This window comes from Schistocerca americana, chromosome 4, assembly GCF_021461395.2.
Source record: "Schistocerca americana isolate TAMUIC-IGC-003095 chromosome 4, iqSchAmer2.1, whole genome shotgun sequence".
NCBI classification, from domain to species: Eukaryota; Metazoa; Arthropoda; class Insecta; order Orthoptera; family Acrididae; genus Schistocerca; species Schistocerca americana.
Genome location: NC_060122.1, coordinates 833,712,888 through 833,740,634, shown reverse-complemented (window position 1 = coordinate 833,740,634; position 27,747 = coordinate 833,712,888). Strand labels below are relative to the sequence as shown.

General features: G+C 44.4%; 1 protein-coding gene across 1 annotated transcript in view; it reads right to left on the bottom strand.

Moving 5' to 3' along the window:
* Nucleotides 1-1,519: 1,519 nt before the first annotated feature.
* The window catches only part of LOC124613841 (glycine-rich cell wall structural protein 1-like), a 157,672-nt gene continuing 131,444 nt past the window's right edge, over nt 1,520-27,747 (bottom strand). Inside the window, exons 3-5 of the mRNA XM_047142564.1 lie at nt 20,524-20,692; nt 9,542-9,921; nt 1,520-3,636 (exon numbers count right to left, since the gene is read on the bottom strand). Of these exons, the coding sequence (XP_046998520.1) occupies nt 3,216-3,636; nt 9,542-9,921; nt 20,524-20,692 (970 nt within the window). The 3' untranslated portion in view covers nt 1,520-3,215. The remainder of the gene's footprint in view (nt 3,637-9,541; nt 9,922-20,523; nt 20,693-27,747) is intronic.

The window sequence follows — 27,747 nt, the reverse complement described above, 5'->3', positions numbered from 1 at the left end:
CAAAGGTGGTGATTTTGACGTGAGAAACGACAAGCGCGGGAAATCACCGAAAAAGTTCGAAGACAACGAATTGCAGGCCTTATTGGATGAAGAAGATACTCAAACTCAACAGGAACTCGCGGAACAATTGAAAGCGAGGCAGAAAGCCGTTTCTCTTCGGTTGAAAGCTATGGGAACGGTGCAGAAAGTGGGAAAATAGGTTCCGCATGAACTGAATGAAAGACAGCAAGCAAATCGAAAGACCACTTATGAAATACTACTCGCCAGATACAAAAGAAAGTCGTTTCTCCATCGAATAGTGACATGTGATGAAAAAAATCGATATATTTTGAGAAGCCTAAGCGTCAAAAATCATGGGTGAATCCAAGCAAACCATAAACATCCACTGCAAGACCAAATCGCTTTGGGAAGAAGACAATGCTTTGGTGGGATCAGAAGGGTGTCATTTATTATGAGCTTTTGAAACCTGGTGAAAGCGTTAACACTGGTCGCTACCAACAGCAAATGATCGATTTAAATCGAGCATTACGTGTGAAACGACTGGAATATGAAGAAAGGCAACAGAAAATCATATTGCTCCATGATAATGCTCCATCACACGCAGCAAAACGGGTCAAGGAATCGTTCGAAGCGCTCAGATGGGAAATACTAGGGCATGTGGCTTATTCTGATTATCATCCATTTGCATCACTGGGACGCGCTCTCGCTGAGCAACGCTTCAGTTCGTATGAAAATGTACGAAAACGGCTCGCTGACTGGTTCGCTTCAAAAGAAGAACTGGTCTTTTTTTTTTTGGTGTGGCATTCATAGCCTGCCGGATAGGTGGGAGAAATGTATAAACAGTAATGGAGATTATTTTAAATAAAATATTTTTTATCAGTTCCAAACAACAGACGTATAATTCTTGCAACCAAATTCCGGTTTCATGCTTCTACACCTGGTATTTTTTGGCATCCTGCTTCCAGACATAGTAATTTCTGCTTAGGACCAAAGTATAACTAAGTATATAAAATTTAAGAAAACATCCTAGATGAACGTCACAATAACCTCTTCATTGTTTCGCCTGTATTCACTATTTTCTTCAGCGGAAAAGAGGCTACGGCTTTATATTGCTTAGCCCAGATATGTCTTAGGAGATGCCATCATACATCTACTTGTTAATGAAAACTTCAAGAGCGTAACTGATTTTATCACTACTAGAGTATGATATGTATAATTTATCGCACAGTTTTTAGTATTGTGTAAATGCTTATTACAAAGTATAGTGTTATTTTTTAGTATATTAACTATTGAAAATTGCAGGGTACTATTGAAATCAATGTCAAGTAACACATTAAAAAACCGTGAGTAGATATACACTATATCAAACACACGGATGTCCAGACAAACAGCTGCTGGTGGAAGATTTAACATATAGCCAAACAATGATTTGCAGTCGGCTCAAGATGGCAATTGCATACCACACCACGGTGAGTATTTTGTTTGCAAGAAGAGCAAAAGGAATTTCAAACACAGAACATCACTTTCAGAACTGGTAGCAGTGTATTATCTATGATAAAAGCAATAACACAGATTACGGGCGGGCAGTTCCCGGGTCAATGACGAAGGCCGCTGACCCGTCACCTGTCCACGCCGTGCTGACACAATACAAAAGCAACAACTATACAAATAAATAAAAATCAGAAACAAACAAATAACAATGAGGAGTGGCTATAGGAAAACTGTAGGCCTACTGAGTATTCTTAAGAATAAGAAAAGTTTTTTGGAGTACAGTTACTGTGTTTTGTTAACGCTCTTTGTAGTAGCTAGTTTGGAAAAACACGCCTACAACTGAAAAACGTGCTGATTTGTCGAGTGCAACAAAAATTTGCCAGTAAAGAAAAACAAAAGGGTACAATATCACAAATACATTCTCCCTTTTCGGGAGAGCAATGGTATACAATGAGCTACATGTATTAACAACTGACTTCGCTTAAGCTTCGATAGCGACTGCAAGGAAAGTTGCATTTGATGTAAACGTATTTTATGGTTTGTAAATATAGAGATTTTATACACAGTCGTATGTAACCAGTGGTGGTTACAATCGCCTGATTTTCTGCTCATTGATAACCAAGTTTCATATACTATCAATCACTATAATTACAACTTCCCATACGGCCTTTTTACATTTCGGTATCTGATACATAACTCGTGAGAGTGGCAAAGTTGCCGCTGAAATGGGTACTTGTACGAGTTCACTTGTGTTACTGTCGTTCCGCATTGTGAGTCGAAATTGCCTCTATTGGATATTAAGCTTAAACCAAGCTCCCGAAATTTTATACTTTTGGTAGTTCAACGTGATACTGAAACGAAGTGAAGCTCGTTTTATCCTCGACATTGTGTAGTTCACTACCTCGAGAAGGAATGTAGATGTGCTGCAGATGAGGGCTGTTGAAGATCGGGGTGCATTTCATGTCCATACAATTCTTTAAATGCTAAGAGACAGTCGGCACAATTGATGAATTTGAGTCAGAGGACGTAAAGTCTAGTTACAGCATGTTTCTGATAGTAAGAACAACCTTAATTAACAAATTACTCAAACAAATGTTGATCTGATGGTTAGAAACTGTCTTACGCTTTGTGATCACGTTCACGCACTCAGTCTCTAAACTTTCACGAGTAAAGAAGTATAAGGTCAGAAAGTGAGGTACAGGATTTTTGGCAGCAGAGTTATTCACATTTGTAAGCTACTGACTAATTTCTCTTGCGTGAACGACAGCTTTCTTGCAATACATACCGTACGATATCTCAACTGTCCTACAAGCTGTGTCTAAAAAAAAAAACTGAGATATTTGTTTCCAATTTAGCCACTCCTCTATCAGGCGAATTGCTCGTGACCGTTCTCTGCGTTGTACCTTGGATAGTATCTCGAGATTATATTCCAAAACACTGTCTTCTTTCTCTGCATAAGTTTACCGTGCAAGTTCTATGCCACGAGGCGTATAAGAGCAAAGAAAATTTAAGCTGACTGTACGACTAGAGTCGACGAGCAATTTGCCTGCGTAATGGGTCTAACAAGTGGGATTGTCACCAATTCTATAACAGATAACTGGGATGTAGGAAGCCTGGTGCGTCTTTGTGGTCTAAGTGTTTTTAACACTATGTCAAACTAATTTTTTTCATTCTGTAGTTTGTTCAGTATTTTGGAGATGGAAGAGGGAGAGAGAGGGAAGTCGTCAGAGGGCGAGTAGCTGGGCCACGGCGCAGGCGAGCAGGCTGGCGGCCGCGGTGGCGACGGCCGCTCCGCTGCTGACGACCTGGTCCAGGTCGTTGGCGCTCGTCTCGTACTTGGTGCCGGCGCCCAGGCCGTTACTGTTGCCGCTGCCGCCGCCGAAACCGAAGTGGAAGCCGCCGGTCGGCTTGACGCCCTTCTCCACCCCGAAGGCGTGGTGGTCGAAGGATTCCTGGCGGCGGAGGTTGGTCGACACCTGGTAGGTGCGAAGCACCTCGGCCTCGCCGCCGTTCCCACCACCACCACCACCCCCACCATCAGCACCAGCACCACCATGTTGGTGCGGTGGTGAGCCCGAGCTGCCTCCACTCACATCCTTGAAGTTGATGAAATTGTCGACTCCGCCGCCGCTTCCGCTTCCGTACCTGCAATGAAAATAAACATCTCATGAGACGCGGCACAAGTACATTTCCTGTTTCTTGACAGCTGTGGACAAAGTATTAATTGTCCACTCGTAAGAGCTCAGTGGACGCTGAAAGGGTCCTGTAGCCATCTTTCATTAGTCCGGTAGCCCATTTTCACTACCATTTCTCTTTATTTTCCTTCTTTCTCTTTTCTCGCAACTCTCATAGTGGTGTGATTGAATGAATGTGGTTGTGTGTCACGTTGCTAGACGGTGGCGTAGTCTGCTGCAGAAAATCTGCGATAGTCGTACAGATTCAGCAGCAGTTGCACAGAATAGCCAACCCATGTAGTGGTCAAGTAGGCAAAGAGGTTTGCGCTACTTGTGGGAAATCCACCTGCGTTAGGTTGGTGGCGGAAATGGCATCTACGGGTTTCCCGGGCCACGCAGAACGTGGAAGAGGCTGGAGAAGAAAAAGGGAGGCAGTCTGCCGCCGGTACGGGAAGCGTCCACAGCTGTGCTCCAGTCGAAGAAGGGTGAGTTAGAGTGACCGCGTGGCGCGTTGTTACTTGGCGAGAGGAGAGCTGTTAGCTTTTGGTCTCACTTTTCAACTCTGAAGGACTGCTTTGCCTTGTCGCAGCAAGGAATCCAAAACATTGGCAGATTTTTCTTTTAGTAAATTTCTATAGCAGACTCGGATCCGCCGGGAGAGCGCCACACAAAGGTGTCGATAAGAAGGGAGCACTCGCTTCTGTGTGAATGTCTGTTTGCTTTCAGCTGTGGCTGGATAAGCTTTCATTTTTCTAAATATTAATAGCTTTGTCTTCTCGTATAGTTTCCTTGCTTTATGTATCTTTCGTCTGTGGGGAGGCAACCACATGGTTGAACATTAGAGTTTGCTGGGCTACCATCATCACTAACTTTCCGATCTCATGCTTGTTTTCAAAGAATGTTTACTGTCCATGATTGCGTGATGTGATATTGTTGCAACTTGGCCACGATACCTAGAAATCGCGTCTCCACAAACCACGACGGTAGCCCAACAAACTCTAATATTCAACCACGTGGTTCGCTTCCCACGGACGAAAGATACATAAAGCAGGGAAAATTTACGAGAAGGCAAAGCTATTAACATTTAGAAAAAATGAAAGCTTATACAGGCACAGCTGAAGGCAAACAGAGATTCATACAGAAGCGAGTGCTCACTTCTTATCGCCACCTTTGTGTGGCGCTCTTCCGGTGGATCCAAGTCTGCTACAGAAATTTACTAAAAGGAAAATCTGCCAAAGTTTTGCATTCCTTGCTGCGACAAGGCAAAGTAACCTTTCAGAGTTGAAAAGCGAGACCAAAAGCTAACAGCTCTCCCCTCGCCAAGTAACAATGCGCCACGCGGTCAGTCTAACTCACCCTTCTTCGACTGGAGCACAGCTGTGGACGCTTCCCGTATCGGCGGCAGACTGCCTCCCTTTTTCTTCTCCAGCCTCTTCCACGCTCTGCGTGGCCCGGGAAACCCGAAGATGCCATTTCCGCCACCAACCTAACGCAGGTGGATTTCCCACAAGTAGCGCAAACCTTTTTGCCGACTTGACCACTACATGGGTTGGCTATTCTGTACAACTGCTGCTGAATCTGTACGACTATCGCAGACTTTCTGCAGCAGACTACGTCACCGTCTAGCAACGTGACACACAACCACATTCATTCAATCACACCACTATGAGAGTTGCGAGAAAAGAGAAACAAGGAAAAGAAAGAGAAATGGTAGTGACAATGGGCAACCGGACTAATGAAAGGTGGCTACAGGACCCTTTCAACGCTTCAGGAGAATGAAGATGGCGTAGAACTGGTACCGAGTGGTCATGTGACCCGCCACACCTGACGTAAGTCTCTACATTGAAATGATGGGTGTGTGCCGCACGGTTCTAAGCAAATAGTATAGTAGTGAGATGAACTGGTGGTAAGGGCTTATTGGTCGGGAGACCCAATCAAGGGTTCTTCTGCCACCTAGTCAAGTCGTGTTATTTGACGCAATTTTGACGACTTTGCGTTTGGATGCTAATGAAATGATGATGAGGACAACGAAACACACAGTCCCCGAGTGGATGAAATCTCCGACGTGGCCAGGAATCGAACCACCCGCCCTCACTCTCAACGTATGACAGTCAGGTAAGAAGAAGGATCGGCGTGTGACGGAAGGGCAGAATGGAGCTATGGTGCCCATGCCCACACAACGAATGTCGGCAGATTTGTTGTTGTATCAACGCAGACTGCCCAATGTCTCACCAACGACTGCGGTGTCAGCACAGGTAAGAACGGTAGGCATAAGAAATTTCTAACCGGCAGGGGCCGCAGACGAGGATCACGCCTTTTCAAACCGAGAGGGAGTTGCTGCGGACATTGAATACAGGTCCGTCTCAAGCTGTTTCCCAGCGAAAGTTTGAATGAATGTTTAGACCTCAAAGGGCTCTGAGCACTACGGGACTTAACAGCTGAGGTCATCAGTCCCCTAGACTTAGAACTACTTAAACCTGACTAACCTTAGGACATCAGACACGTCCATGCCCGAGCTAGGATTCAAACCTGCGACCGTAGCAGCAGCGCGGTTCGGGACCGAAGCGCCTAGAACCGCTCGGTCACAAACGCCGGCTTGGGTACTTCAGAAAAGGCCTTTGCTTACAACAGCACGCAAAGCTGTACAACACTGAATCTCGACAATAGTTCAGATGAGTTGTGTAGTGTCGTTCGAAGACCACGAACTTGCCGCTTATAAAGGAATAAGTGCAGCGACGGCTCAAATGAAGAGCTCAACCCGCATTGTGTGGACGGCGTGGTTCATGCTGTAGCTGGTTCTGTGATGTTTCGGGAGTGGATTTTGTACCATGACTTGGCCACAACCATTCACGTTACTGTGAACATGAAGATGGACGCTTATTTCAGCATTTTCAGCGACCAGATGTTGCCCTTTCTGCTCTACGGAATCTGGCCACAAATGAGTGGCTTCAGCTGAACATAGTGTATCCAAGGAAATTCGTGGACTCTCTTGCTCACCAAATTGAGGCAATTATAGTGGTTAGAAGCGATGTTACTCGATATCAGCGTGATGCCTCCTGGGGAGACTAAAGATTTTGGTCCAGCGTGCTTATCAGAATCGGAAAAATAAATATTTACCATATGTCCAAGATCAAACACGCAATGAAAAGTAAAACTCTGGAAGTGACTTAATGGAAATAATGTGTACGCTCTCTCTCTAGGTTTGATCACACATACTGTTGTCCTAAAATGTGAACGAGTACATGATTGAACCTAGAAGAAAGCATGTTCATTTAGAGCATAGCAAGCCCTAAGAAGAGGTGTTCAGTAAATCCGAAAGTCTGTTTAGTAATCATTCATCACTGACCTACAGCTGTGGCAAATGCTATAAAAATACTGATTACACGGAGGCGACGTTTTGTCACACGAAGGGTCAGAGCTCTTGTTTTACTAATTGATGAAGAAGACATTCTAGATCGTGGTCTTGCTTTACTTTCATGAAGGATTACAGGCGAAATATGGTGTCATCACATTAAACAGTAGCGCGGAGAGAAATAAAATCATTAGCTATTTATAATAATTAGTTATTTATCATAAGAATAATATAACATAATAATTAGCAATTAAAGTTGTATGTGCATGAATGGCTACGAGACCACGAAGAGCAGGTTCAGTCGCCTGATTGGAAAGGTATTCCTCATCCATCGTACCAGCAGGCACCTTCCCTTTGCAGACTATGAGAGATGTGTGCGTAAGTGTATCTGTGAAGTGTAGGCTACTGTAAAGGCGTGTGTGTAATGTAGTGTCTTGTTCGTGCTGGACATGGTGACAGAAGGGAGAGGGTGGAACCCGGCCCCAGCAGACAGCCTACTCTTCGCGTTTAGCACCAATGGGGCCGCTGAACTTTGCGTCGCCAGCCGACGTATGGCTCACTATCAGCAGTGTCACACACCCTCATTTCATGGAGACGCCTGGAATTTAATCGAGGACATTGGCGCTAAGAGTACGTGACCAGGGGCTTTATGCTACCACTCTCAGGTCCACTCTGCTGTAGAGGCAAGGGGAAAATTGCCACTGGCAAGGTCATGCATCGGTGTAGGGGCCATGCCCGGCGGCGCTTCTACACCCGTGATACGGTGGGGAGCGATATATCCACTTCGGCACGACCGTTCATATTAACTATTTATAATAATGTGCGAAACAGATAGATACGTAGTTGTGCTATGTTACCGTTGCAAGAGGTATGCGCTGCCTGCGATATAGAATCGCTGACCAGAGAGCAGTGTTGACTGCAGTAGGAACTGTGTAACTGTAGCAGTAAGTTGTTGCTAGTCGCTTGTCTGAGGTTGTCTGCGCTTGTCTGCAGTCTGCTCTGGTCGGGAATCTGGAGATGGAGTATTATTGTATAAGGTAAAGAAGCAGCGTCGCGCATATCTAGTAATGTATCTGAACTGTCATCCAAATGTTTTAAAAATGTCCTAATAATAATTTTGGTAATATAAAGTAATTTTTTTAAAAAAACATTCATTTCAAAAAATCAGTTGCTTCCTTTCACAAATCACAAATGTATAGGCCAGCATTGCACGGAGCTGTGCCGAAAATTTTTTTTAGGTAAGAGCAGATATATTCGCCGTTTTTATTGAGGTAAGAATTTTTGCTTTTTTATTCAGAATGATCTTACAGGGCCATGACGCAGCACTGCTGTCGTCCAAAATTTACCAGGTTACTGAATTTATTTTTTATTATGAGGTTCAAGAAATTTTCTGTTTCGAGCTTACATTAAATGAGAAAAGGATTTTGTGGGTACATTAAATGTGAATGCATTTGTGCATGGAGATTATAAATGGGAACCAATTTTATTCTGAGGTCACACAAAGATTAGAATCGCTATCCATAATAATTATTTTAATTTCAATTTAATAAATTTTGTGGGGAGGTTACACTTGGCGACCCTGCCAGGATTCGAACCTGGAATCTTCTGATGATTTGTAACTGGCCAATGAGTGCCAATAATTATTTCAAATATGTCGTATGTCACTTGAATGATGAAAAATGGGCTGGACTCGCATTCGGGAGGACGACGGTTCAATCCCGCGTCCGGCCATCCTGATTTAGGTTTTCCGTGATTTCCCTAAATCGCTTCAGGCAAATGCCGGGATGGTTCCTTAGAAAGGGCACGGCCGATTCTCCTTCCCCATCCTTTCCTAATCCGAGCTTGTGCTCCAATGACCTCGTTGTCGACGGGACGTTAAACAGTAATCTCCTCCTCCTCCTGTTTTCCGATTTGTCCTTTACATTTCGATAATTTCGACTTCTTCTGCCAGGTACTGCAGGGTGTCCTTTTGATCACCACTGCGTCTGTACTCCGCAAGGCACCTTGCAGTTTGTGTACCACTCTCAGCACACTCCTACCTGTTCCAGTCCCGAATGCTTCCCGGAAAGAACGATTGCTGGAAAGGCTCTGTGTGAGCTCGAATGGCGTACACTCTACTCTTTTTCTAAGTTATACGTAGCAGGAAGCAATATATTGGTTTACTCTTCCAGCAACTTAAGCTCTCGGAATTGTGACAGTCACCCAGACCGTGATGTAGAACGCCTATCTTGCAGCGTTTGCTACTACTGGATCTGGCTGAGTGTCTCTCTGCTGCTTTCGCGCTCACTAACCCATAACGAAACACAGTGTTCTTCATCGAACCTTCTCTATTTCCTCTATCAATCCTATCTGGTATTAACCCTTTAACTGCTCTGGACATGTTAACGCGCGCGCCTTTGTACCTGTCCTTGTGTGCTCTGAACGTGTTTACGGGCGCCACCAGTCCTTCTACCTGGTACTCTGAACGTGTCTACGTTAGTTTCTGCCAGTATTCCTACGGACAGACAGCGTAGCAGGTACTGACCCGTATCCGCCTCCAGGCCGCGGCAGCAGCACGTCAGAGATCTGCCCTCCGCCGCCACCTGCGCCGCCGCCGCCGCCCCCGTATTCGAAGCCACCGCCGCCGCTGAGGGAGACTCCTTGGACGGGGTAGGGCAGCTGCGGCAGCACCACGTCGCCGACGTGAAGCCCGCCGCCCCCGCCGCCCACGCCGTACTGCGGGTACTCCGGGAAGTGGGCGAGCGTCATGTCGTGGTGCGCGCCGCCCCCGCCCCCGCCGCCGCCGCCGCCATCACCCTCGTCCTGCCGCACGCTGGTCACCACCACGCAGCCCGGCGGCACCGCCGCGTCAGCAGAGAGACGCAGGTCGCGCCCCGACCGCTGCACCGACTCCACCACGTCCTCCTGCACAGGAAGCAGCGCGGAAACCAGTCGCACACTACCAGCATCTCGTACATAGCTACACCGCAACCCAAGTCTACCAGTCTACTGCAGGCGGTACTGCACGTACATTCCTTCAGCTTTTATCTGAACCTACGAGGTGAGCCGTGCCGGCTCGTATCGATTGATCGATCGGGTCGGCATGGTGTGATCTTTCGGCTCGGCCGTTTGATGTGGCTTTCGGCGCTGGAGAGGGACAGCCGGAGAGCCGCGCGGCGTGGGAGAATCAGGGGAGCGTGGTTGAGCAGGCCGGGGCACGACGCAGAGGTTGTGGTGTGTTTGACCCGTTTGCAAGACCGATCCTGGCTTGTAGTGTGGGAACTGGACTCGGCCACATTACCCGAATCGAGTTGTGCGGCCCTGATTTGGATCTGTAAAGGATTTCATTCACCATTTGGTCTATCTGGATTTTGGTGATGTGATACAGTTCGAGCAAGCGAGGTGTATTAACTGGTACTATTGCTGAAACTTTCTGGCAGATTAAAACTGTGTGCCGGACAGAGACTCGAACTTGGGACCTTTGCCTTCCGCTGGCAAGTGCTGTACCAACTGAGCTACCCAAGCACGACTCACGCCCCGTCCTCACAGTTTTACTTCTGCCAGTACCTCGTCTTCTGCTTTCCAAACTTTGCAGAAGCTCTTCTGCGAACCTAGCAGAACTAACACTCCTGGAAGAAAGGATATTGCGGAGACATGGCTTAGCCACAGCCTGGGGGGATGCTTCCAGAATGAGATTTTCACTCTGCAGCTGAGTTCTGCTAGGTTCGGAGAAGAGCTTCTGTGAAGTTTGGAAGGTAGGAGACGAGGTACTGGCGGAATTGAAGCTGTAAGGACGGCTCGTGAGTCGTGCTTGGGTAGCTCAGTTGTTACAGCAGTTGCCCGCGAAAGGCAAAGGTCCCGAGTTCGAGTCTCGGTCCGGCACACAGTTTTAATGTACCAGGAAGTTTCATATCAGCGTACACTCCGCTGCAGAGCGAAAATCTCATTCTGGTACTATTGCTGTTCGGAGTGACGGACACCATAAGCCAGTATGGTGAAACTGTAATATTTTTCCTGGTACAGTGAGCTGTGTGGACGTTGGTATAGTTGGTTCAAAGCACAGGCTTACCATTGAATCTGTACGTTCTGTATTACCTAATTGCATTACTTGTTCACTTGTAAATTGTGAAATGGTAGCCTTACTTGACTGTTTAAGTTTATCAGTATCCTGTTAAGGGGTAATTTAAATGAGCTCTTCAGTTTCAGTGAGCATATGTTAACCTACTAGTGTAGTTTAAATTTCTAAGCTGACTAGGTATTATGCTCTTCGCCCTCGTCCTTTAAGGTTACGTCAAGGGCATTAGTTATTGAGTCACCCTTGACTATTTCATTTCAATGTTTGTGAAATAAGCTATCATTTTATACATAGTAGTTATTTTACATTTGAGGAATTAATGTTTGCCGTTTTCTTCCCCCTTTCTCTAAAATTGTGTGGTAGCACGGGCTCTAAGACCTTTTTTTCAGTGTTATACTGTAGTGTGTGCGGCACCCTGTCCAGCTCGCCCGCTTGCTGTGGGTTCTGGGTCTAGCCGCCTCTGGTCTGAATCCAGTGGGCCCCACTTCTGCTACTTGAATCAGCCCGTGCCTATGTGACGTCACCTGTTTTGAAAATGTTTGTATTTTATTTTGTGATATCCATTATTGGTTAAGCTTTATCTCATCATTGTAGTCTCCTTTTGGGAGCTTTACTTTGTATAGAATTTAATTAACTTGCAAGTCACTAAATGCTTGGTTAAAGATTAATGTTGTTGTTTGAATAGGGCGCTTGCCCGTGCTTGTAAGGATTTTCAATTTTAAAGATAAAATTTTATTTGCCCAAAGAAAAGTTAATAAAACTGTAGTTGTTAACTGTGAATGTTGCTTATGTGGTCCGGCCCTCTCGCTCAACAGCAATTGGCTGATTGGGGTGGATTAACCACCACACGAGGGACAACGAAGGCTGAGAAGTTACTAGCTTTCGCCACTTCCAGTTGCAAAATTATGAGAAAGCAATTTGGTACCACACCAAAGCTCGGTATCTTGTTGTGTAAATGCACAGATAACACATGTTTCCTGTTCTTACAACTACTCTCGGTTTCAGACAGAGTCAGAGGTATCAGGGGTGTTTGTTCCTCCAGGTAAAGTCTGTCGATAACAATCATACTGAGATCTCGCAAACACTGGAGGAGTAGAGTTCTTCCTATCTCGTTTTGAGACTAGGCATTTCATAGTTGAACCCTGCAGTGGGTGGCCCACGACATCAACTACACTGTCCACACGCTGGCACTGGAGGCCCGGCAAGTATCCATCAGAAAGGTATCCAAGGTACAGGACATCTCCTGAGAGCGTGCTGATTTCATTATTAATAGTGTTCTACGCGTGAGGAACTTTTCAGCGAGGTGAGTCCCGAGATGACTGAACAGCTAGCACAAGAAGCCGTAACTTGAGACATCCAGAGTCTATTTGGCCTGTCTCTAAGCTTTATAACACTCTTTTGCCTAGATTAGTGGCTCAGAATGAAATATTGCTCCATTGGCGCCATAGTCTGTCCCCGCGGACGAAGAAATTCTGCACCCAGAAATCGGCAAAAGCATTGGTGGCGTCTACTTTCAAGGACAAAAACGTCATTCAGATTGTGGACTACCTACCTAAGGGCTGTAGTAGAACTCGAGATTTATCGATAAGCTGGATGCAATTAACAAGAAATTGGAAAACTGACCAAAGGTATCTTTTCTGAGCCGGCTGCTGTGGCCTAGCGGTTCTAGGCGCTTCAGTCCGGAACTGCATGACTACTACAGTCGCATGTTCGAATCCTGCCTCGGGCATGGATGTGTGTGATGTTCTAAGGTTAGTTAGGTTTACGTAGTTCTAAGTTCTAGGGGACTGATGACCTCAAAGTCCCATAGGGCTCACAGCCATTTGAACTATATATTTTTTGGTGTAGGACAATACACCTTCACATGTATCTCAAGTCGTGCCTGTCCTGCGTTTCCACTTAGTCGATCATCACCCATTCGCCTGACCTAGGCCCTTAGATCTTCGGTTTACGAGGTGCGGCTAGAAAAAAACCGGACTGATGCTGGAAAAAACATTTATTTACAATTATTTACAATTTCATGTTATCTCCTTCAATGTACTCTCCTCCTCGACTCTACACCGCTCCATACGAATTTTCCACTGTTCATAGCAATGCTGCAGATCATTTTCGGTAAGTCCATACATTACTTCCGTCGTTTTTTCTTTTACTGCTTCAACAGTCTCAAATCTAGTTCCCTTCAAAGCTGACTTGACTTTAGGGAAAAGAAAAAAGTCACAGGGGGCCACATCAGGTGAGTAGGGTGAATGATCTAAGATGGGAATGTTGTGTTTTGCCAAAAACGTCTTCACTGACAACGCACTGTGAGCTGGGGCATTGTCTTGGTGAAGGATCCATGACTTTTTTCTCCACAAATCGTTCCGTTTTCTCTGTACTCGCTCACGTAGGGTAGTCAGGACGCTAATGTAGTATTCCTGATTCACTGTTTGCCCCTCTGGTACCCAATCAATGTGCACAATCCCTTTGATGTAAAAAAAAAAAAAAAAAAAAACAATCATCATTGCCTTGAATATCGATTTTGACATTCGTGCTATTTTTTGTCGTGGAAAACCAGGAGTTTTCCAATGCATCGATTGGCGTTTAGTTTCGGGATCGTAAGTAAAAAACCACGATTCATCGCAAGTAATAACATTTTGTAAGAAGGTGTGATCACTTTCAATGTTTTCCAGGATGTCAGAACAAATCATTCTTCGGCGTTCCTTCTGTTCAATTGTGAGACACTTTGGAACCATTTTTGAACACACTTTGTTCATGTTGAAACTTTCATGAAGAATCTGCCTAACACTTTCCTTGTGAACTCCTGTTAACTCAGACACTGCTCTGATTGTTAAACGGCGATCTTGTCGAACAAGTTTACCGATTTTTTCAATGTTTGCATCAGTTTTTGCTGACAATGGTCTGCCAGTGCGAGTGTCATCACTGGTGTCTTCGCGGCCATCTTTAAATCGTTTAAACCACTCAAACACTTGTGTTCGCGATAAACAATCATCGCCATACACTTGTTGTAACATTACAAACGTTTCACTTGCAGATTTTCCTAGTTTGAAACAAAATTTGATGTTAACACGCTGTTCTTTCTGTACACTTAACATTTTCCGACGCACAGACAAAACGTCAACTACTTAAAACAGATGCCACTGGCAGACTGAGTGCAGGAGGCAGATGAAACTCGAGCAGTAGGCGGAGCGAGAGTCACGTGACAGGCCACGCGACTTTCAGCCTTATTGCATTCGTTTTATTGTTTCACCAGTACTAGTCCGGTTTTTTTCTAGCAACACCTCGTACACCGTCTGTGCAAAAAGTACCGATGACGATTTTTTGGCATAATATCGACGTCAGAGCAGTAACTACGGTGGCAGCTTGAAATAACAATTTGTCCATTGGACCAGTCAGCTGTGAGCAGGCTGTGTTAAGTAGTGGACGTGCGGGCGTTGGGACTCAATGATCCTGTGCCACAGACTTCAGTGTATTAACATCAAGTGTTGGAGATGTTCTCCACAGCATTTTGAAGAAGGGAAAAGTGTGTGCAAAGCTTTCCATACAACTTGACTCAAAAACTAAAACAGCATACACGCCTGCCGCGACTTGATTGAAACGGAAAACGCGGACAATTATTTTCCGGAAAAAATTAACTCGGGTGACGACACTTCGTGTCACAATACGAACCCACCACAAAACGAAACATCCAGGAACTGACACGAAGCGTCAACGCTTTGGCGGTGAGACTGACAACATTCAAGCGAATGTGACGCTTGAGTTGAACAACGTCCCACATAGAAAAATTACTGACGGTTTCACGTAGTTGTGCGAACCTGCTATTTCAGGGGGTGGAGTTAGGGTCGAAGAGACTGTGTAGAACAGCTAAAGCATTAAAACTATCGTGTTAAATTTTCTATATCTTTTATTAATCTAATCTCGAAACTTTCTGAACTGACAGGCTGTGTTTAAATGGATTAGAAAAGCTACAACAAGGATGTAGCGATTGCATCATTATGATACGGAGGGGTGTGAATATTTTGAACAGTTGAGTACTGTAAACAGTCATACTGTATTTCAATCCAGGAACCTAGCAGCCCCTTCTCCTGCTGCCGGTACGAGAAACAACGCGGCCTCGCTGAAAAATTTTGATGGACGCACAGTTTATAGTGACGGACAACTGCTTCGTTACAATCGAGTGTTATTTTATAGTTTCTATTAACTATGGAACAGGAAACTCAGAAGATTGTGAAGTCTAGACATCTATATGACACGGCATGCATTTTTTACTGTGGATGGTACAGGCAGAGAAGAAACTGGCAGCTGCAATTGTAACGACATTGTGTGATGAAAGAGTGTCATTGTAATGTGCATGCGAAGAGATGTGTGAGGAATATACGAGTATCGGACAGCAGAACCCGATCCAAATCTTTCTGCTACAATGACACAAGGATGGTGGAAGGTCTTGTACGTATGTTGCACTATTTTTCCTGCACTGCGATTCGCAGGATGCAATGGTCCAAGGTGATAGCAACCTCTGCGCAGTCATCGGGTATGACTTCAGCCCACAGCTGGTAGTGACTGAGCATAGTATGGTATGGTATGTCACAGTTATCCTGTGTCTCCACGTGTTATTCCTCATAAGACACTATCATGGCGCCATTTTTCAATGCTCATCCACACATGATACGTGTCTCCATGAACTGTCTGCATGATGTTGATCCCTAGATACGGTCCCCACAGACCATGTGTCCACCTCTTCGGACGTAAGCTGCATCTCAGAGCCAGTATCGAGGATATCGAAGACCAGTTAGAACGGCCGTTGTGGGGCTTCTTGCCTCACGAGAGAATATAACGGGTTTGTGACAACCACGCCAACTGAATCAGTGCACTTATCCAGGGCAGAGAAGGTCCAATGTCGTTCTGATATGTGGGCTCGTATTGTCAACTTCCTTGTAAATTTAACCCGATTTTCTAATGACAGAAATAACATCACGTATCCTCCCAAGCCGTGAAGTTTCGTTTCCTCCTCCACTTATCGGCGTTTCTCTTTTTTTTTGTCAGGGAGTGTATCCTTGTGGCATTTAATGTTGTACTGGAATATTTTAAAGAAATCATCGAAATATTTCGACAAACAACAATCTTAACATCGAAATCGTCGTAATTTTGACCTAAGTTAGATAGATCAATTTTGCCTTATTTTTGAAATATAATTCCACTTTAAGGCACCATAAGTGAAGTTCGACTGACAAGTGAATGCAAATCGAAATTTAATTACCTACTACTTAAAACTCAAGAATTTGTCGTATTATTTCTGTTCGTCCATTGTAATTGTCACATTATGGTCTGTTTTTGGGGCACTGATGCAGCCCTTGTTTCTTCACACCAGGGAAAACTTACAACCTGTCTCCATACTTGAATGGAATCCATCTCTGGGTATCATTCGGGACCCTTACCGTTAGTATTCTAAACTCTGCTGTATTTTGGCGTGCTGCCTTTTTGAGTACTACTACAGTTTTGCGATTATCGCCAAACCGACACGAGCTGAGTTCTTTCATGAAATGATCTCACTTGGACCTCTGTAACAGGCCAATTGAACTGATAATCTAAATAAACTGAATAATCCACAATCTTGTTCACATTTTGGTGCATTTAAACGGATAAACAGTTCGACTTCTGAACTCTATAAAGAGCTACGACTCAGGACGACTACATGTCCTCAGATTTGCTGCTCTTTTTGCAGATCTGTTGATAATTCCCAAGATAAAAGTAATTGCCTTTTTAAATATACCGCAATGTGACCATGACTTTGAATTTTTGAGTTTATTTCGTAAATATGAAAGTGATACAGATACGCTTTTCATGTCATTTAAATGCAAATTAAGGGCGTACATGAAGTCCTAGAACACTTTCAATTATTTATTGCACAAGAACTAAACATTGCACAGATGTCGTACATATTGGATTTTGAGGAGAAACACTGAAAGTTTGTTTTACAAACATTCGATATGCGAACCATGAGTGACCCGGTAGACGTCAATACGGTCATACAAATCTTGCCATACCCGTCCCAGCATGGCAGTCGCTTCCCCGTATTCTCTCCCGGAGCTCTGCTACATCACGTGGTAGAGGCGGTACATACACCAGATCTTTAATGTGTCCCAACAGGAAAAAGTCACACGGAGTGAGATCTGGTGATCGTGGAGGGCATTTCATGAAACAGCTCGCTCCGCACATGAACTCGCCAAGTTTTCGACTAGCGCTGACTACCGGCAAATTATCTAACTACACTGTGGCAGTACACATGAGAAAAAAAACTTTCAGGGTTTCCCTCCAAAATGACATATGTATAATATCTGTACAATGTTTGGTTTTTGCATAATAAATAATTTAAAGTGTTCCCGGACTTTATGCACGCTCTGTACGTTAGTAGTATACTTAGGGAATTAATATTTCTGTTGCACTGCAAAACAGTACTATTGACGTTATCGAAAAAGGAATTAATATTAGGGTTTGAAGCGTCACTGACGATAACGTCATGTGGGACAGCTTACAAACTCATTTTTGGCAGCTATGGTGAAGGAAGGTTTAAAGAAAACCATCACAGCATTCACATTATTTGACTTAGTAAAACCTAGATTTTGATGGCCAGACGGAGATTTGAACTTCCGTTCGTTTGAATGTGAGTCCAGTGTCTCATAAACTACGTCACATCACGCCACACGACTGATCATGTTACACATTTCGTTTAGTGACCCACGTGAGAAGCGAGACTAAAGAAAGTGCTGACCGATATTGATTCTCCCTATCTTATGCACGAACAGATTCAAACCGGGCTACTACTGCAAAAGTTAAGTGCGGAATTCGATGTAGCTTATTCGAAGTGTAGAACATAAGACAAGATATAAATGATGTATGAAAATTCAACGTAATAAAGTTGTGGTCGAACAGAAATCATATTGAAACGTACGAAATGATCGTGTTATTTTGTACAGCACCAGTGACTTCTGAGTGTTGGATGATACCCAACGAAGTATTACAGCACATGCGTTGGCATGTTGTGTTGTTGATGGTGGTATCTTCAAGTTACACGTAACGTGCCCGTCAGCCCACACAGGATGAGTGCCATTCGTCTCCAAAAAATGCTCTGCGGACGGCAAACTGCCTCGGAATGATCAATACGAGCACGAACATTTATTGTAATACACCCCAAATATGTTTCACATTTTGGGGGGCATGTCAAATGATTCACGTCATAACATAAACTGAGGAAATCTATCGATTAGATGACTTTTATTGGAGTTAACATCCTTAAATGGCTGTAGAAAAATTCCTGTAAGTGAAACAAACGTTTTCGTAAAGTAAGCATGAGCTTAATAGTTGTGCTCTTGTGGAATTACTAGTATTCAAATGTAATACCACCACAGCGGAAGAAAAAAAATTTTGCTCACTATGTTTCAGGAAAGATTGTGAAAATAAAACGATGCAGTTCTTTGTGTGACGAAATTACTGAAAATCTGTTACGTCAATCCAAGGCATAGCTTACGAATTATTTTACGGCGCACTGCACACCATCTTTGAATGGATTTGGAACTGTTTTGTGGTGCACGACAAGCCATTATAGATTGTTTACCTGCCCTCTGTGCATACAAACAAACACGTAATATCTGTAAAATCATGAAGCCGGAATGTGTCCATAAAATAAATTTCCAATGGCTGGAACACTGATTATAGAGGAGAGGTTGAACGTTCTTCTATCTTATCTTCAGAGCAGACCGGAGGACACCAGCTGTTACTATGAATGAATCCTTCAGCTTCATTAAACGAATTCCTTATTTACCTTCGATTTGAGCACAACAATGCACCGTCCCCTGTCTACGATTAACTGAGTAATCGTGTAGGTAAATAGGTAAAAGCCATAAAACACATAGATAAAGGCTACAACTAAATTTACGTGGCCTATGATGAACTACTACTTTTCTGTCTGCGACACTGACAGCGCCAGCACGTAAGCTACACAGCAAAGAAAAAGTCATTCAAACACCGAAAAATTATTTTTTCAGTGAATTTATACTGGAGGGACAAAATAATACTGATTTGGAAAATACGGGGTGTTCAAAAAGTCTGTCAATATACCGAAATTAAACTCCGTGAAATACAAGTTATTAATTTATAGAATATTCATTTTTACGTACAAATCTTCGCATTAAATGTTGAAAGTGTCCCCCTGTTGGTGAATACACAATTCAATTCGTCTAATCATGTTTCCAAACACAAGCTGTAACATTTCTTCTGTAACAGAAGCAGTGAAAGTGGATATTGCAGTTTTCAATTCATCGATGGATTTTGGACGGTTTTTATAGACAGTTGCTTTCGCTGCACCCCAGAAGAGAAAGTCAGGTGGTGTTAGGTCAGGCGATCGTGGAGGCCAAAGTCCCTGTGAAATTATGCGATCACCAAAAACATCAGGAAGCAGTGACATTGAAACGCGAGCTGTATGCGCGGTCGCACCATCTTGTTGAAAATAACCGATCAGTATTTCACTTAACACAAGTTCTCCTATGAATGGGTAGAGAATATCACTGCAGTATCGTTGCGCGCTTATTCAAATGGTTCAAATGACTCTAAGCACTATGGGACTTAACATCTGAGGTCATCAGTCCCCAAGACTTAGAACTACTTAAACCTATCTAACCTAAGGACATCACACACATCCATGCCTGAGGCAGGATTCGAAACTGCGACCGTAGCAGCAGCGCAGTTCCGGACTGAAGCGCCTAGAACTGCTCGGCCACAGTGGCCGGCCTGTGGGCTTATTGTTTCGTTGAAAAATATGGGACCCACAATCCGACGTCTAGACATTGCAATCCAGACTCCGGCACTGCTGAGAGACTTTCTGAACACCCCGTATTTCATTCACCTGAACATAAGCAACCAGTCTTTTGATTTGCAGCTCCTTGTATTGACCGTGTTTACAGTTAAAAATTGTTGGATGTGAGGTCCACCAGTTATGCAAAACACCGTTTTTGTCAGTACCCAAACATGTTTCGGCACCACTGTACCATCATCAGTGGGTTTCCGTTTTTATTTATTATGCAATGTGAACACTCTTGTTAAATGATTATAAAATTTTGTGCATTCTAAGTTCAAACAAGAGATCGTTTCTTTTTGTAAATACAATAATGTTCACATTGCAGAATAAATAAAAACGGAAACCCACTGATGATGGTACAGTGATGCCGAAACATGTTTGGGTACTGAGAAAAACGGTGCTTTTCATAACTAGCGGACCTCACATCCAACAATAAGCAACCCAACTCCCACCTCCCACCAGGGCAGATGATGTAGGCTGGGTTGCCGATCTGGAAAGTACACCTATTATTTCTCCTGTTGGGATTATTTTACTTACAAAGAGACCTCACCCAGTGAGTGAGCAGGGGCAGAGAGAGAGAGAGAGAGACTGAGGCGGTACTCACGTCCTTGCGTATGTGCTCCACCTCGTAGTTGCGGCCGTCGTCGCGCAGCACGTTCTGCTTGAAGCAGCGCACCGTCTTGCTCTTGGTGAGCGGCTCAGCCGTGGGCGCCGCGCCGTGGCCCGCCGCCTGCAGCAGCGAGTCCGTCTCCGCCGCCAGCGGCAGCTCGCCGGTAAACACCAGGCAAAACAACAGGTACAGCACACAGTCGCCTCTCACCGGCAGCAGCTCGCCAGTAAACAACACCACACATAACAACAGGTACAGCTGAAAGTTGTCTCTCAGCAGCAACTTGCCAGTAAACACCACACAAAACAACAGGTACAGCAGAAAGTTGTCTCTCAGGGACAGCTTGCCAGTAAACACCATACAAAACAACAGGTACAGCAGAAAGTTGTCTTTCAGCGGCAGCTCGCCAATAAACACCACACAAAACAGCAAGTGCAGCAGAAAGTTGCCTCTCAGCAGCAGCTTGCCAGTAAACACCGCACAAAAGAACAGGTATGTTGTATCTCAGCGGCGGCTTGCCAGTAAACACCACACAAAACAGCAAGTGCAGCAGAAAGTTGTCTTTCAGCGGCAGCTCGCCAATAAACACCACACAAAACAGCAAGTGCAGCAGAAAGTTGCCTCTCAGCAGCAGCTTGCCAGTTAACACCGCGCAAAACAACAGGTATGTTGTATCTCAGCGTCAGCTTGCCAGTAAACACCACACAAACAACAGGCACAGCAGAAAGTTGCCTGTTAGCAGCAGCTCCTTATTGAACACCAGCGAAACCAACTGGCACAGCAGGAAGTTTTCTCTCAACAGCAGCTCGCCAGTAAGCACCAAGCAAAACAATAGGTCTTACAGAAAATCTCAACAAAATAACTGACAATGAGATTTAAAACCCTATTCTTCCTCATCTGAGGTTGATAGGAAGTAAAAATAGCAAAAGAGGAATGAATATCGGAGATATACGAATCTGTGGTAGCCTGTGTGACTGTGGGAAAGACAGACGATGCATTTAAGTAATTCGAAAAAACTTTTGGAGAAAAGAGAGAATGGCTGCAGAAAGATAAATAGCTTGAACGTAATTTTGTGGAAAGGGAAGAGGAAGTATATGAAGGAGATTTGGGAGATACGACAATGCGAGGAGAATTCGACAGAGAAACTAAATTGAAATCATTCACCTGCAGCAGACGACACTCACCTGGAATTACTAAGATCCTTGGAAGAACATAGCACGAAAAAACTAGCTCTCTCCTGGGATGTAATAAACTCGTATGTGAGACAGGCGAAATACCCACAGGCAGCGAGAGGAATGTAGTAATTGGAATTCCAGCAAAGGCAATGCTGGGAGGTATCAATATGAGGCTATTTAGTTCAGTTCAGTAAGTCACTAACAAGAATGAAAAGACTAGTAGAAGCGGGCTTCAGAGGAGGTCATTTTGGATTCCGCAACAATGTTGCATTTCTCGAGTCATTACAGACCTTACGACTCAGCTTAGTAGGTAGACTAAACAAAGGTAAACTTACGCTGTTGACATGTGTAGAATTAAAGAAAGGTATCGAAAATGTTGATCGGAATGCAGTCTTTCGAATTCTGGAGGTAGCAGGAATAAAATGCAGGGAGCGAGTTGATATTCACAACTTGTACAGGAACCAGAACACAGTTACAAGAGTCGAAGTATAGGAGAAAGAAGCCGTGTCTGAGAAGGGAGTGAGACACAACTGTAGCTTATCCCTGATATTATACAGTCTGTAGTAGTAATAGAAACGTATGAGAAATTTGGTGAGGGACGCTAAGTTCATGGAGAATAAATAAAAACTTTTTGGAATACTTATCGTAGTTTCAGCTTACTTGAGGAGCTTTTATCAAAGTGGGCCATGAACTACTGTAGAAACGTGGACTACATCGAAAAGAAGCCATCATATCTAAATAGCCTCCATACCAAACACTGCATTCGTTTTAGTGTTGAAGCTCCTTTTCAAGATTTTTTCCTCTAATTCGTTGAACTGATCAGGAAGATGTACGTTGTGAATTTCGTGCTTCAGAGAGTTCCAAACATTTTTTGATTAGATAAACTTCTAGAGATATCAAGTCAATATTTACAAAGAAGTGAATCGGCTTTGAGCTCGCACTTCCTGGCGTGAAATTAGCAAACTAACGACAGGCTTCCACACTTAGGCTACGTGACGGAAAAAACGCGTCTTTATGATCAGTGGCATCTCATTATGTACGTTTCCCGTCGTGTGCAACATACGATAAATTTATTTATTGTGCTTCTGTTACAACCAATCCTTGTGGGAATTTCACTGCAACATGACAAATACGTCACGACATACATCACTATGAGCTGTGCAAATTAAGAACTTGACTGCATCGTACTTTGTGGGCTGTGTGCAATGACGCCCATCAGCTTTTGTGTTGCTACTTGTGTTTTCACAGCCCAATTTCTAAGTATTACTGGTATGTAGAAGTACCAGTAATGAGGTGACGATCCGTCAAATGTTTCACAAAGAACACGTGAAATATAAGATCAAACGAAGATCACAGTAACAGATTTATAAACATCAAACAGTAGGGCGGCCTCAAAGCTCCACTGCGTGCTGTACGTAGTGGTCAAAACTGTCTCATCAGAAAGGATATCTTCATACTTGTATCGTCTGGAACCCGCCTAGGACGGGTGAAGTACACCAAGTAAGTGAAACTGTAGGAAGGACTTAGTTTTCTGGGTACATGTAAAAGTTACGTTATATTTTAGAAAAATGATTTACGGGAATTGTGACATCAAGGTGAGTTGTAGAAAACTTAATTTCACGACTGTGGCAAGTGCTTGAAGAAAATCTGGGAAAGATCTTCCATGAGCAACTGCAGGCAGATTCTTAACTCTTCGTCATGAGCAGGCTCCCAGACTGCGGACTATCAAATCATTAATACCGTAAACTCAGCGGGCGTAAACAACATGCTGTTGTGACTACACGGAGTTGTGTTGTCGAAACACGTCGACAGGCACCTCTAACGGTTGTTCCAGAGCTAGACAAGCTCGAGAATCGATGCCAAGGTCCGATTAGCCATGTCATTTAACTAATGGCAAACAGGTATGATGTAGCATTCATTCGTAGTGGTGATCATAATGGACAGCGCTGACGCCTACTTTGTTGCGGATGAATTTCACTAATACAAATATTATAATAGTGTTCTGATGTCACGATCCACCTCTGTAGGTGAGCGGTCAATTTGGCTAATTAATTGCCTTGTTTGGGATCCTACCCCAGTTCTCTTGACTCCCGAAAATTCATTTCGAACCTAGACGAGTGGAAAATAGTGGCCAGTCCCGATTTCAGTTGATAAGAGCTGATGCTACGGTTCGAGGGTCTCGCAGAGCCCACGAAGCCAAAGACCCAAGTCATCAAATGGTTCAAATGGCTCTGAGCAGTATGGGACTTAACATCTATGTTCATCAGTCCCCTAGAACTTAGAACTACTTAAACCTAACTAACCTAAGGACATCACACACATCCATGCCCGAGGCAGGATTCGAACCTGCGACCGTAGCAGTCGCGCGGCTCCGGACTGGGCGCCTAGAACCGCTAGACCACCGCGGCCGGCCCCAAGTCATCAACAATGCACTGTGCAAGCTGGAGGTGTCTCCATAATGGTGTTGGCTGTGTTTGCGTCGAATCTACTGGGTCCTCTGGTCAAACTGTGCCGATCATTTACTGGAAATGGTTATTTTCAGGTGCTTGGAGACTATTTGCAACCATTCAGCTATGAATGCGCTATGTCACCGAGCGACCGTTGTTCACTATTGGTTTGGAGGACGTTGTGGACATTTTGAGTGAATGATTGGGCCACATAGATCAGCTGATATGAATCCCGTCAGAAATTTATGGGACATGGTCTAGAGGTCAATTTGGCACCAGCAACACGTTAGCAATTGTGGACGTCTATATAGGCAGTGTGGGTCAGTATCTCTGCAGGGGACTTCCCACGACTTGTTGAGTCCCTGTCACGTGGAGTTGCTGGACTGCTCCGCGCAAAAGGAGGTCCGACGCGATATCGAGGGGTATTGCATGGCTTTCGTCGCCTCAGTGTATGATAACAGAGTAGGCCAGTGGAGCGATGTAGAACACTGCCCCCTGTTAGCCGGAGTAGGATCGACAACCCCGGCCACTGCACGCGTGGCGAGGTACGTCATCTGGTGACGTCTCCTGTTCAACGTTTGTCACACACTTTTGAAGTATTTTTCGGCATTAACGACCCCATCTGTCTTATATCAAACCACTCGGCGTCATCTAAGTCACTTTCGGGCGTTTTTAAACGCGAATAAGAATCAAAGTCTCGAATACTTTTAGAGGTGGTATGACTCATAGAAACAAAAAAAAGGCAAATATACATGGGTCCGAAAAGGCATAATTTTCGAGATAAACACGTGTTTATAGGAAGGGCTGCGCAATGCTTGGTTGCAGATATTGGCACCTGATATAAAAACTTTGAGGTTTGCCGATGACATTGTAATTCTGTCAGAGACAGCAAAGGACTTAGAAGAGCGGCCGAACGCAATGCACAGTGTCTTGAAAGGAGGATATAAGATGAAAATCAACAAAAGTAAAACTAGGGTGATAGAATGTAGTCGAATTAAATCGGGTGATGCTGAGGGAATTAGATTAGGAAATGAGACACTTAAAGCAGTAAATGAGTTTTGCTATTTGGGAGGCAAAATAACTGATGATGGTCGAAGTAGAGAGGATATAAAATGTAGACTGGCAATGGCAAGGAAAGCGTTCCTGACGAAAAGAAATTTGTTAACATCGAGTATACGTTTAATTGTCAGGAAGGCGTTTCTGAAAGTATTTGTGTGGAATGTGGTCATGTATGGAAGTGAAAAGTGGACGATAAATAGTTTGGACAAGAAGAGAGTAGAAGCTTTTGAAATGTGGTGCTACAGAAGAATGATGAAGATTATATGGGTATATCACATAACTAATGAGAAATCATTAAACAGAATTGGGGAGAAGAGAAATTTGTGGCAAAACTTGACTAGAAGAAGGGATCGGTTGGTAGGACATGTTCTGGGGCATCAAGGAATCACCAATTTAGTATTGGAGGGCATCGTGGAGGGTAAAAATCGTAGAGGGAGACCAAGCGATGAATAAACTAAGCAGATTCAGAAGGATGTAGGTTGCAGTAGGTACTGGGAGATGAAGAAGCTCCCACAGGATAGAGTAGCATGGAGAGCTGCATCAAACCAGTCTCTGGACCGAAGAGAAAAACAACAGCAACAACAACAGACATTTCTGGACTGCTGGATTGGTCGGGTTCCACAACTTGTCCTGCTCGTGTGCTAAACGTCAATCCCCTAGAGGTATGGTTGTGGCGACACTTGAAGGAATTGGTCTACGCCACACCAACCAGCGATGTGCGGACGCCACAGGGTCCCGTCTTCAGTGCGTACCAGCAGATACAATAGCGATGTAAACTCGTGATGTAAACTCGTGATGACCGCAGAAAGCATTCATTTCTGGACCCATGTTTGTTGGCCTTATCTCAGTAAGTATGCATTTCCGGACTCATGTTAATGGACTTACTTTTCTTGTTCCTATGAATACTATCTCAAAGTATTCGACACTTTTTTGTGAACAGCCTGTATACAAGGCGTAGCGGCTGTAGGGGCACATATTTTTACATTTGGCTGTTTAATACGTACAAACATCAGTGTGTTAATCTTTTCTCTGCATCGAGCAGTCTTCCCACAAACACACCGTTGAAACCTGATGATTTCTGCAGGTCTTAACTACACCTGTCAGTACAGACTAACCGTTTTTCGTCCACGCATCCACACTTCAACACCTGACCTCTTGTCCAGGGGAAATAAACATTAACAGCTTGTAATAGCTATAATTATTAGTCTGGAAATGTCGTAAATACGAGTAGTAATGTAATGTTGTTCAGGGTGGGACAAATATATGTCGCCCGGAGAACAAAGTTCCAGGCTACACAGCAGATGACTGGAAATACAGTACTAACCTGAGTAGAGCAGCTGTTGAAAGTGACCGCAACTCATCTTTTGTTACATTTGATGCCTGGTCAGCAAGTTGCTGTAGGCAGATCGGAGCCGGACTGCTGGAACTGCTGCAGTCTCATTCGAATTTTTCTGCTGCAGTTCTTGAACACTATGATCGTTGTTGGGATACACCTTACACCTGAGGGCTCACCTCACAGAGTAATCGCACACTGGCAGATCAGGTGACACGGGTGGCCAGCTGGGGCCGTGACCAGACTGACCTTTCCCAGTAACTCTGCCAGGCGTGAAGACTGCGTAACGTTCGACTGGCTGTACGAGCAGTCGCTCCATCCTGTTGGAAGTAACTGCCCGTCGTTTCTTCTTCGTTAATGCTGCCACAAATCGATGTCCAATAGTATCTACTCGTCCAGGCCACTTTTATTTGCCCCACCCTGTACATATAGTCCAGTTACATAAAGGTGACCACCGAATATGTTCGACACCAAGGTACAATAACCACTCACGGAAGGTGGCAGGGCTAGTGGTGGAGGCTATATAAAGCGTGTCGGGGCGACACAGGAAACAGTGTAGCTGTAGTGTTGTAACTGAATTATTTATCTGATGTCCAAAAGCGCATGATTATAGGTATTTGGGCAAAGGTTGAAACATGTTCGAGATGGGTAAGGTTGTAAACAGAATGAGCTTTTCACTCTGCAGCGGAATGTGCGCTGATATGAAACTTCCTGGCAGATTAAAACTGTGTATCGGACCGAGACTCGAACTCGGGACCTTTGCCTTTCGCGGGCAAGTGCTCTACCATCTGAGCTAGCCAAGCACGACCCACGCCCCCATCCTCACAGCATTATTTCTGCCAGTACCTCGTCTCCTACCTACCAAGCTTTACAGAAGCTCTCCTACGAACCTTGCAGAACTAGCACTCCTGAAAGAAGGGATATGACGGAGACATGGCTTAGCCACAGCCTGGGGGATGTTTCCAGAATGAGATTTTCACTCTGCAGCGGAGTGTGCGCTGATATGAAACATGGGTAGTTCCGTTGGTAGAGCACTTTCCCGCGAAAGGCAAAGGTCCCGAGTTCGAGTCTCGGTCCGACACACAGTTTTAATGCGCCAGGAAGTTTCAGTTTGTAAACAGTTTGCTTGCCGCTCTGCTTAAAGCATATTGTGCATGGCAAAATGAGGCTATCCAAAACGGGCTCTGATGCAACTGTGGTGTAC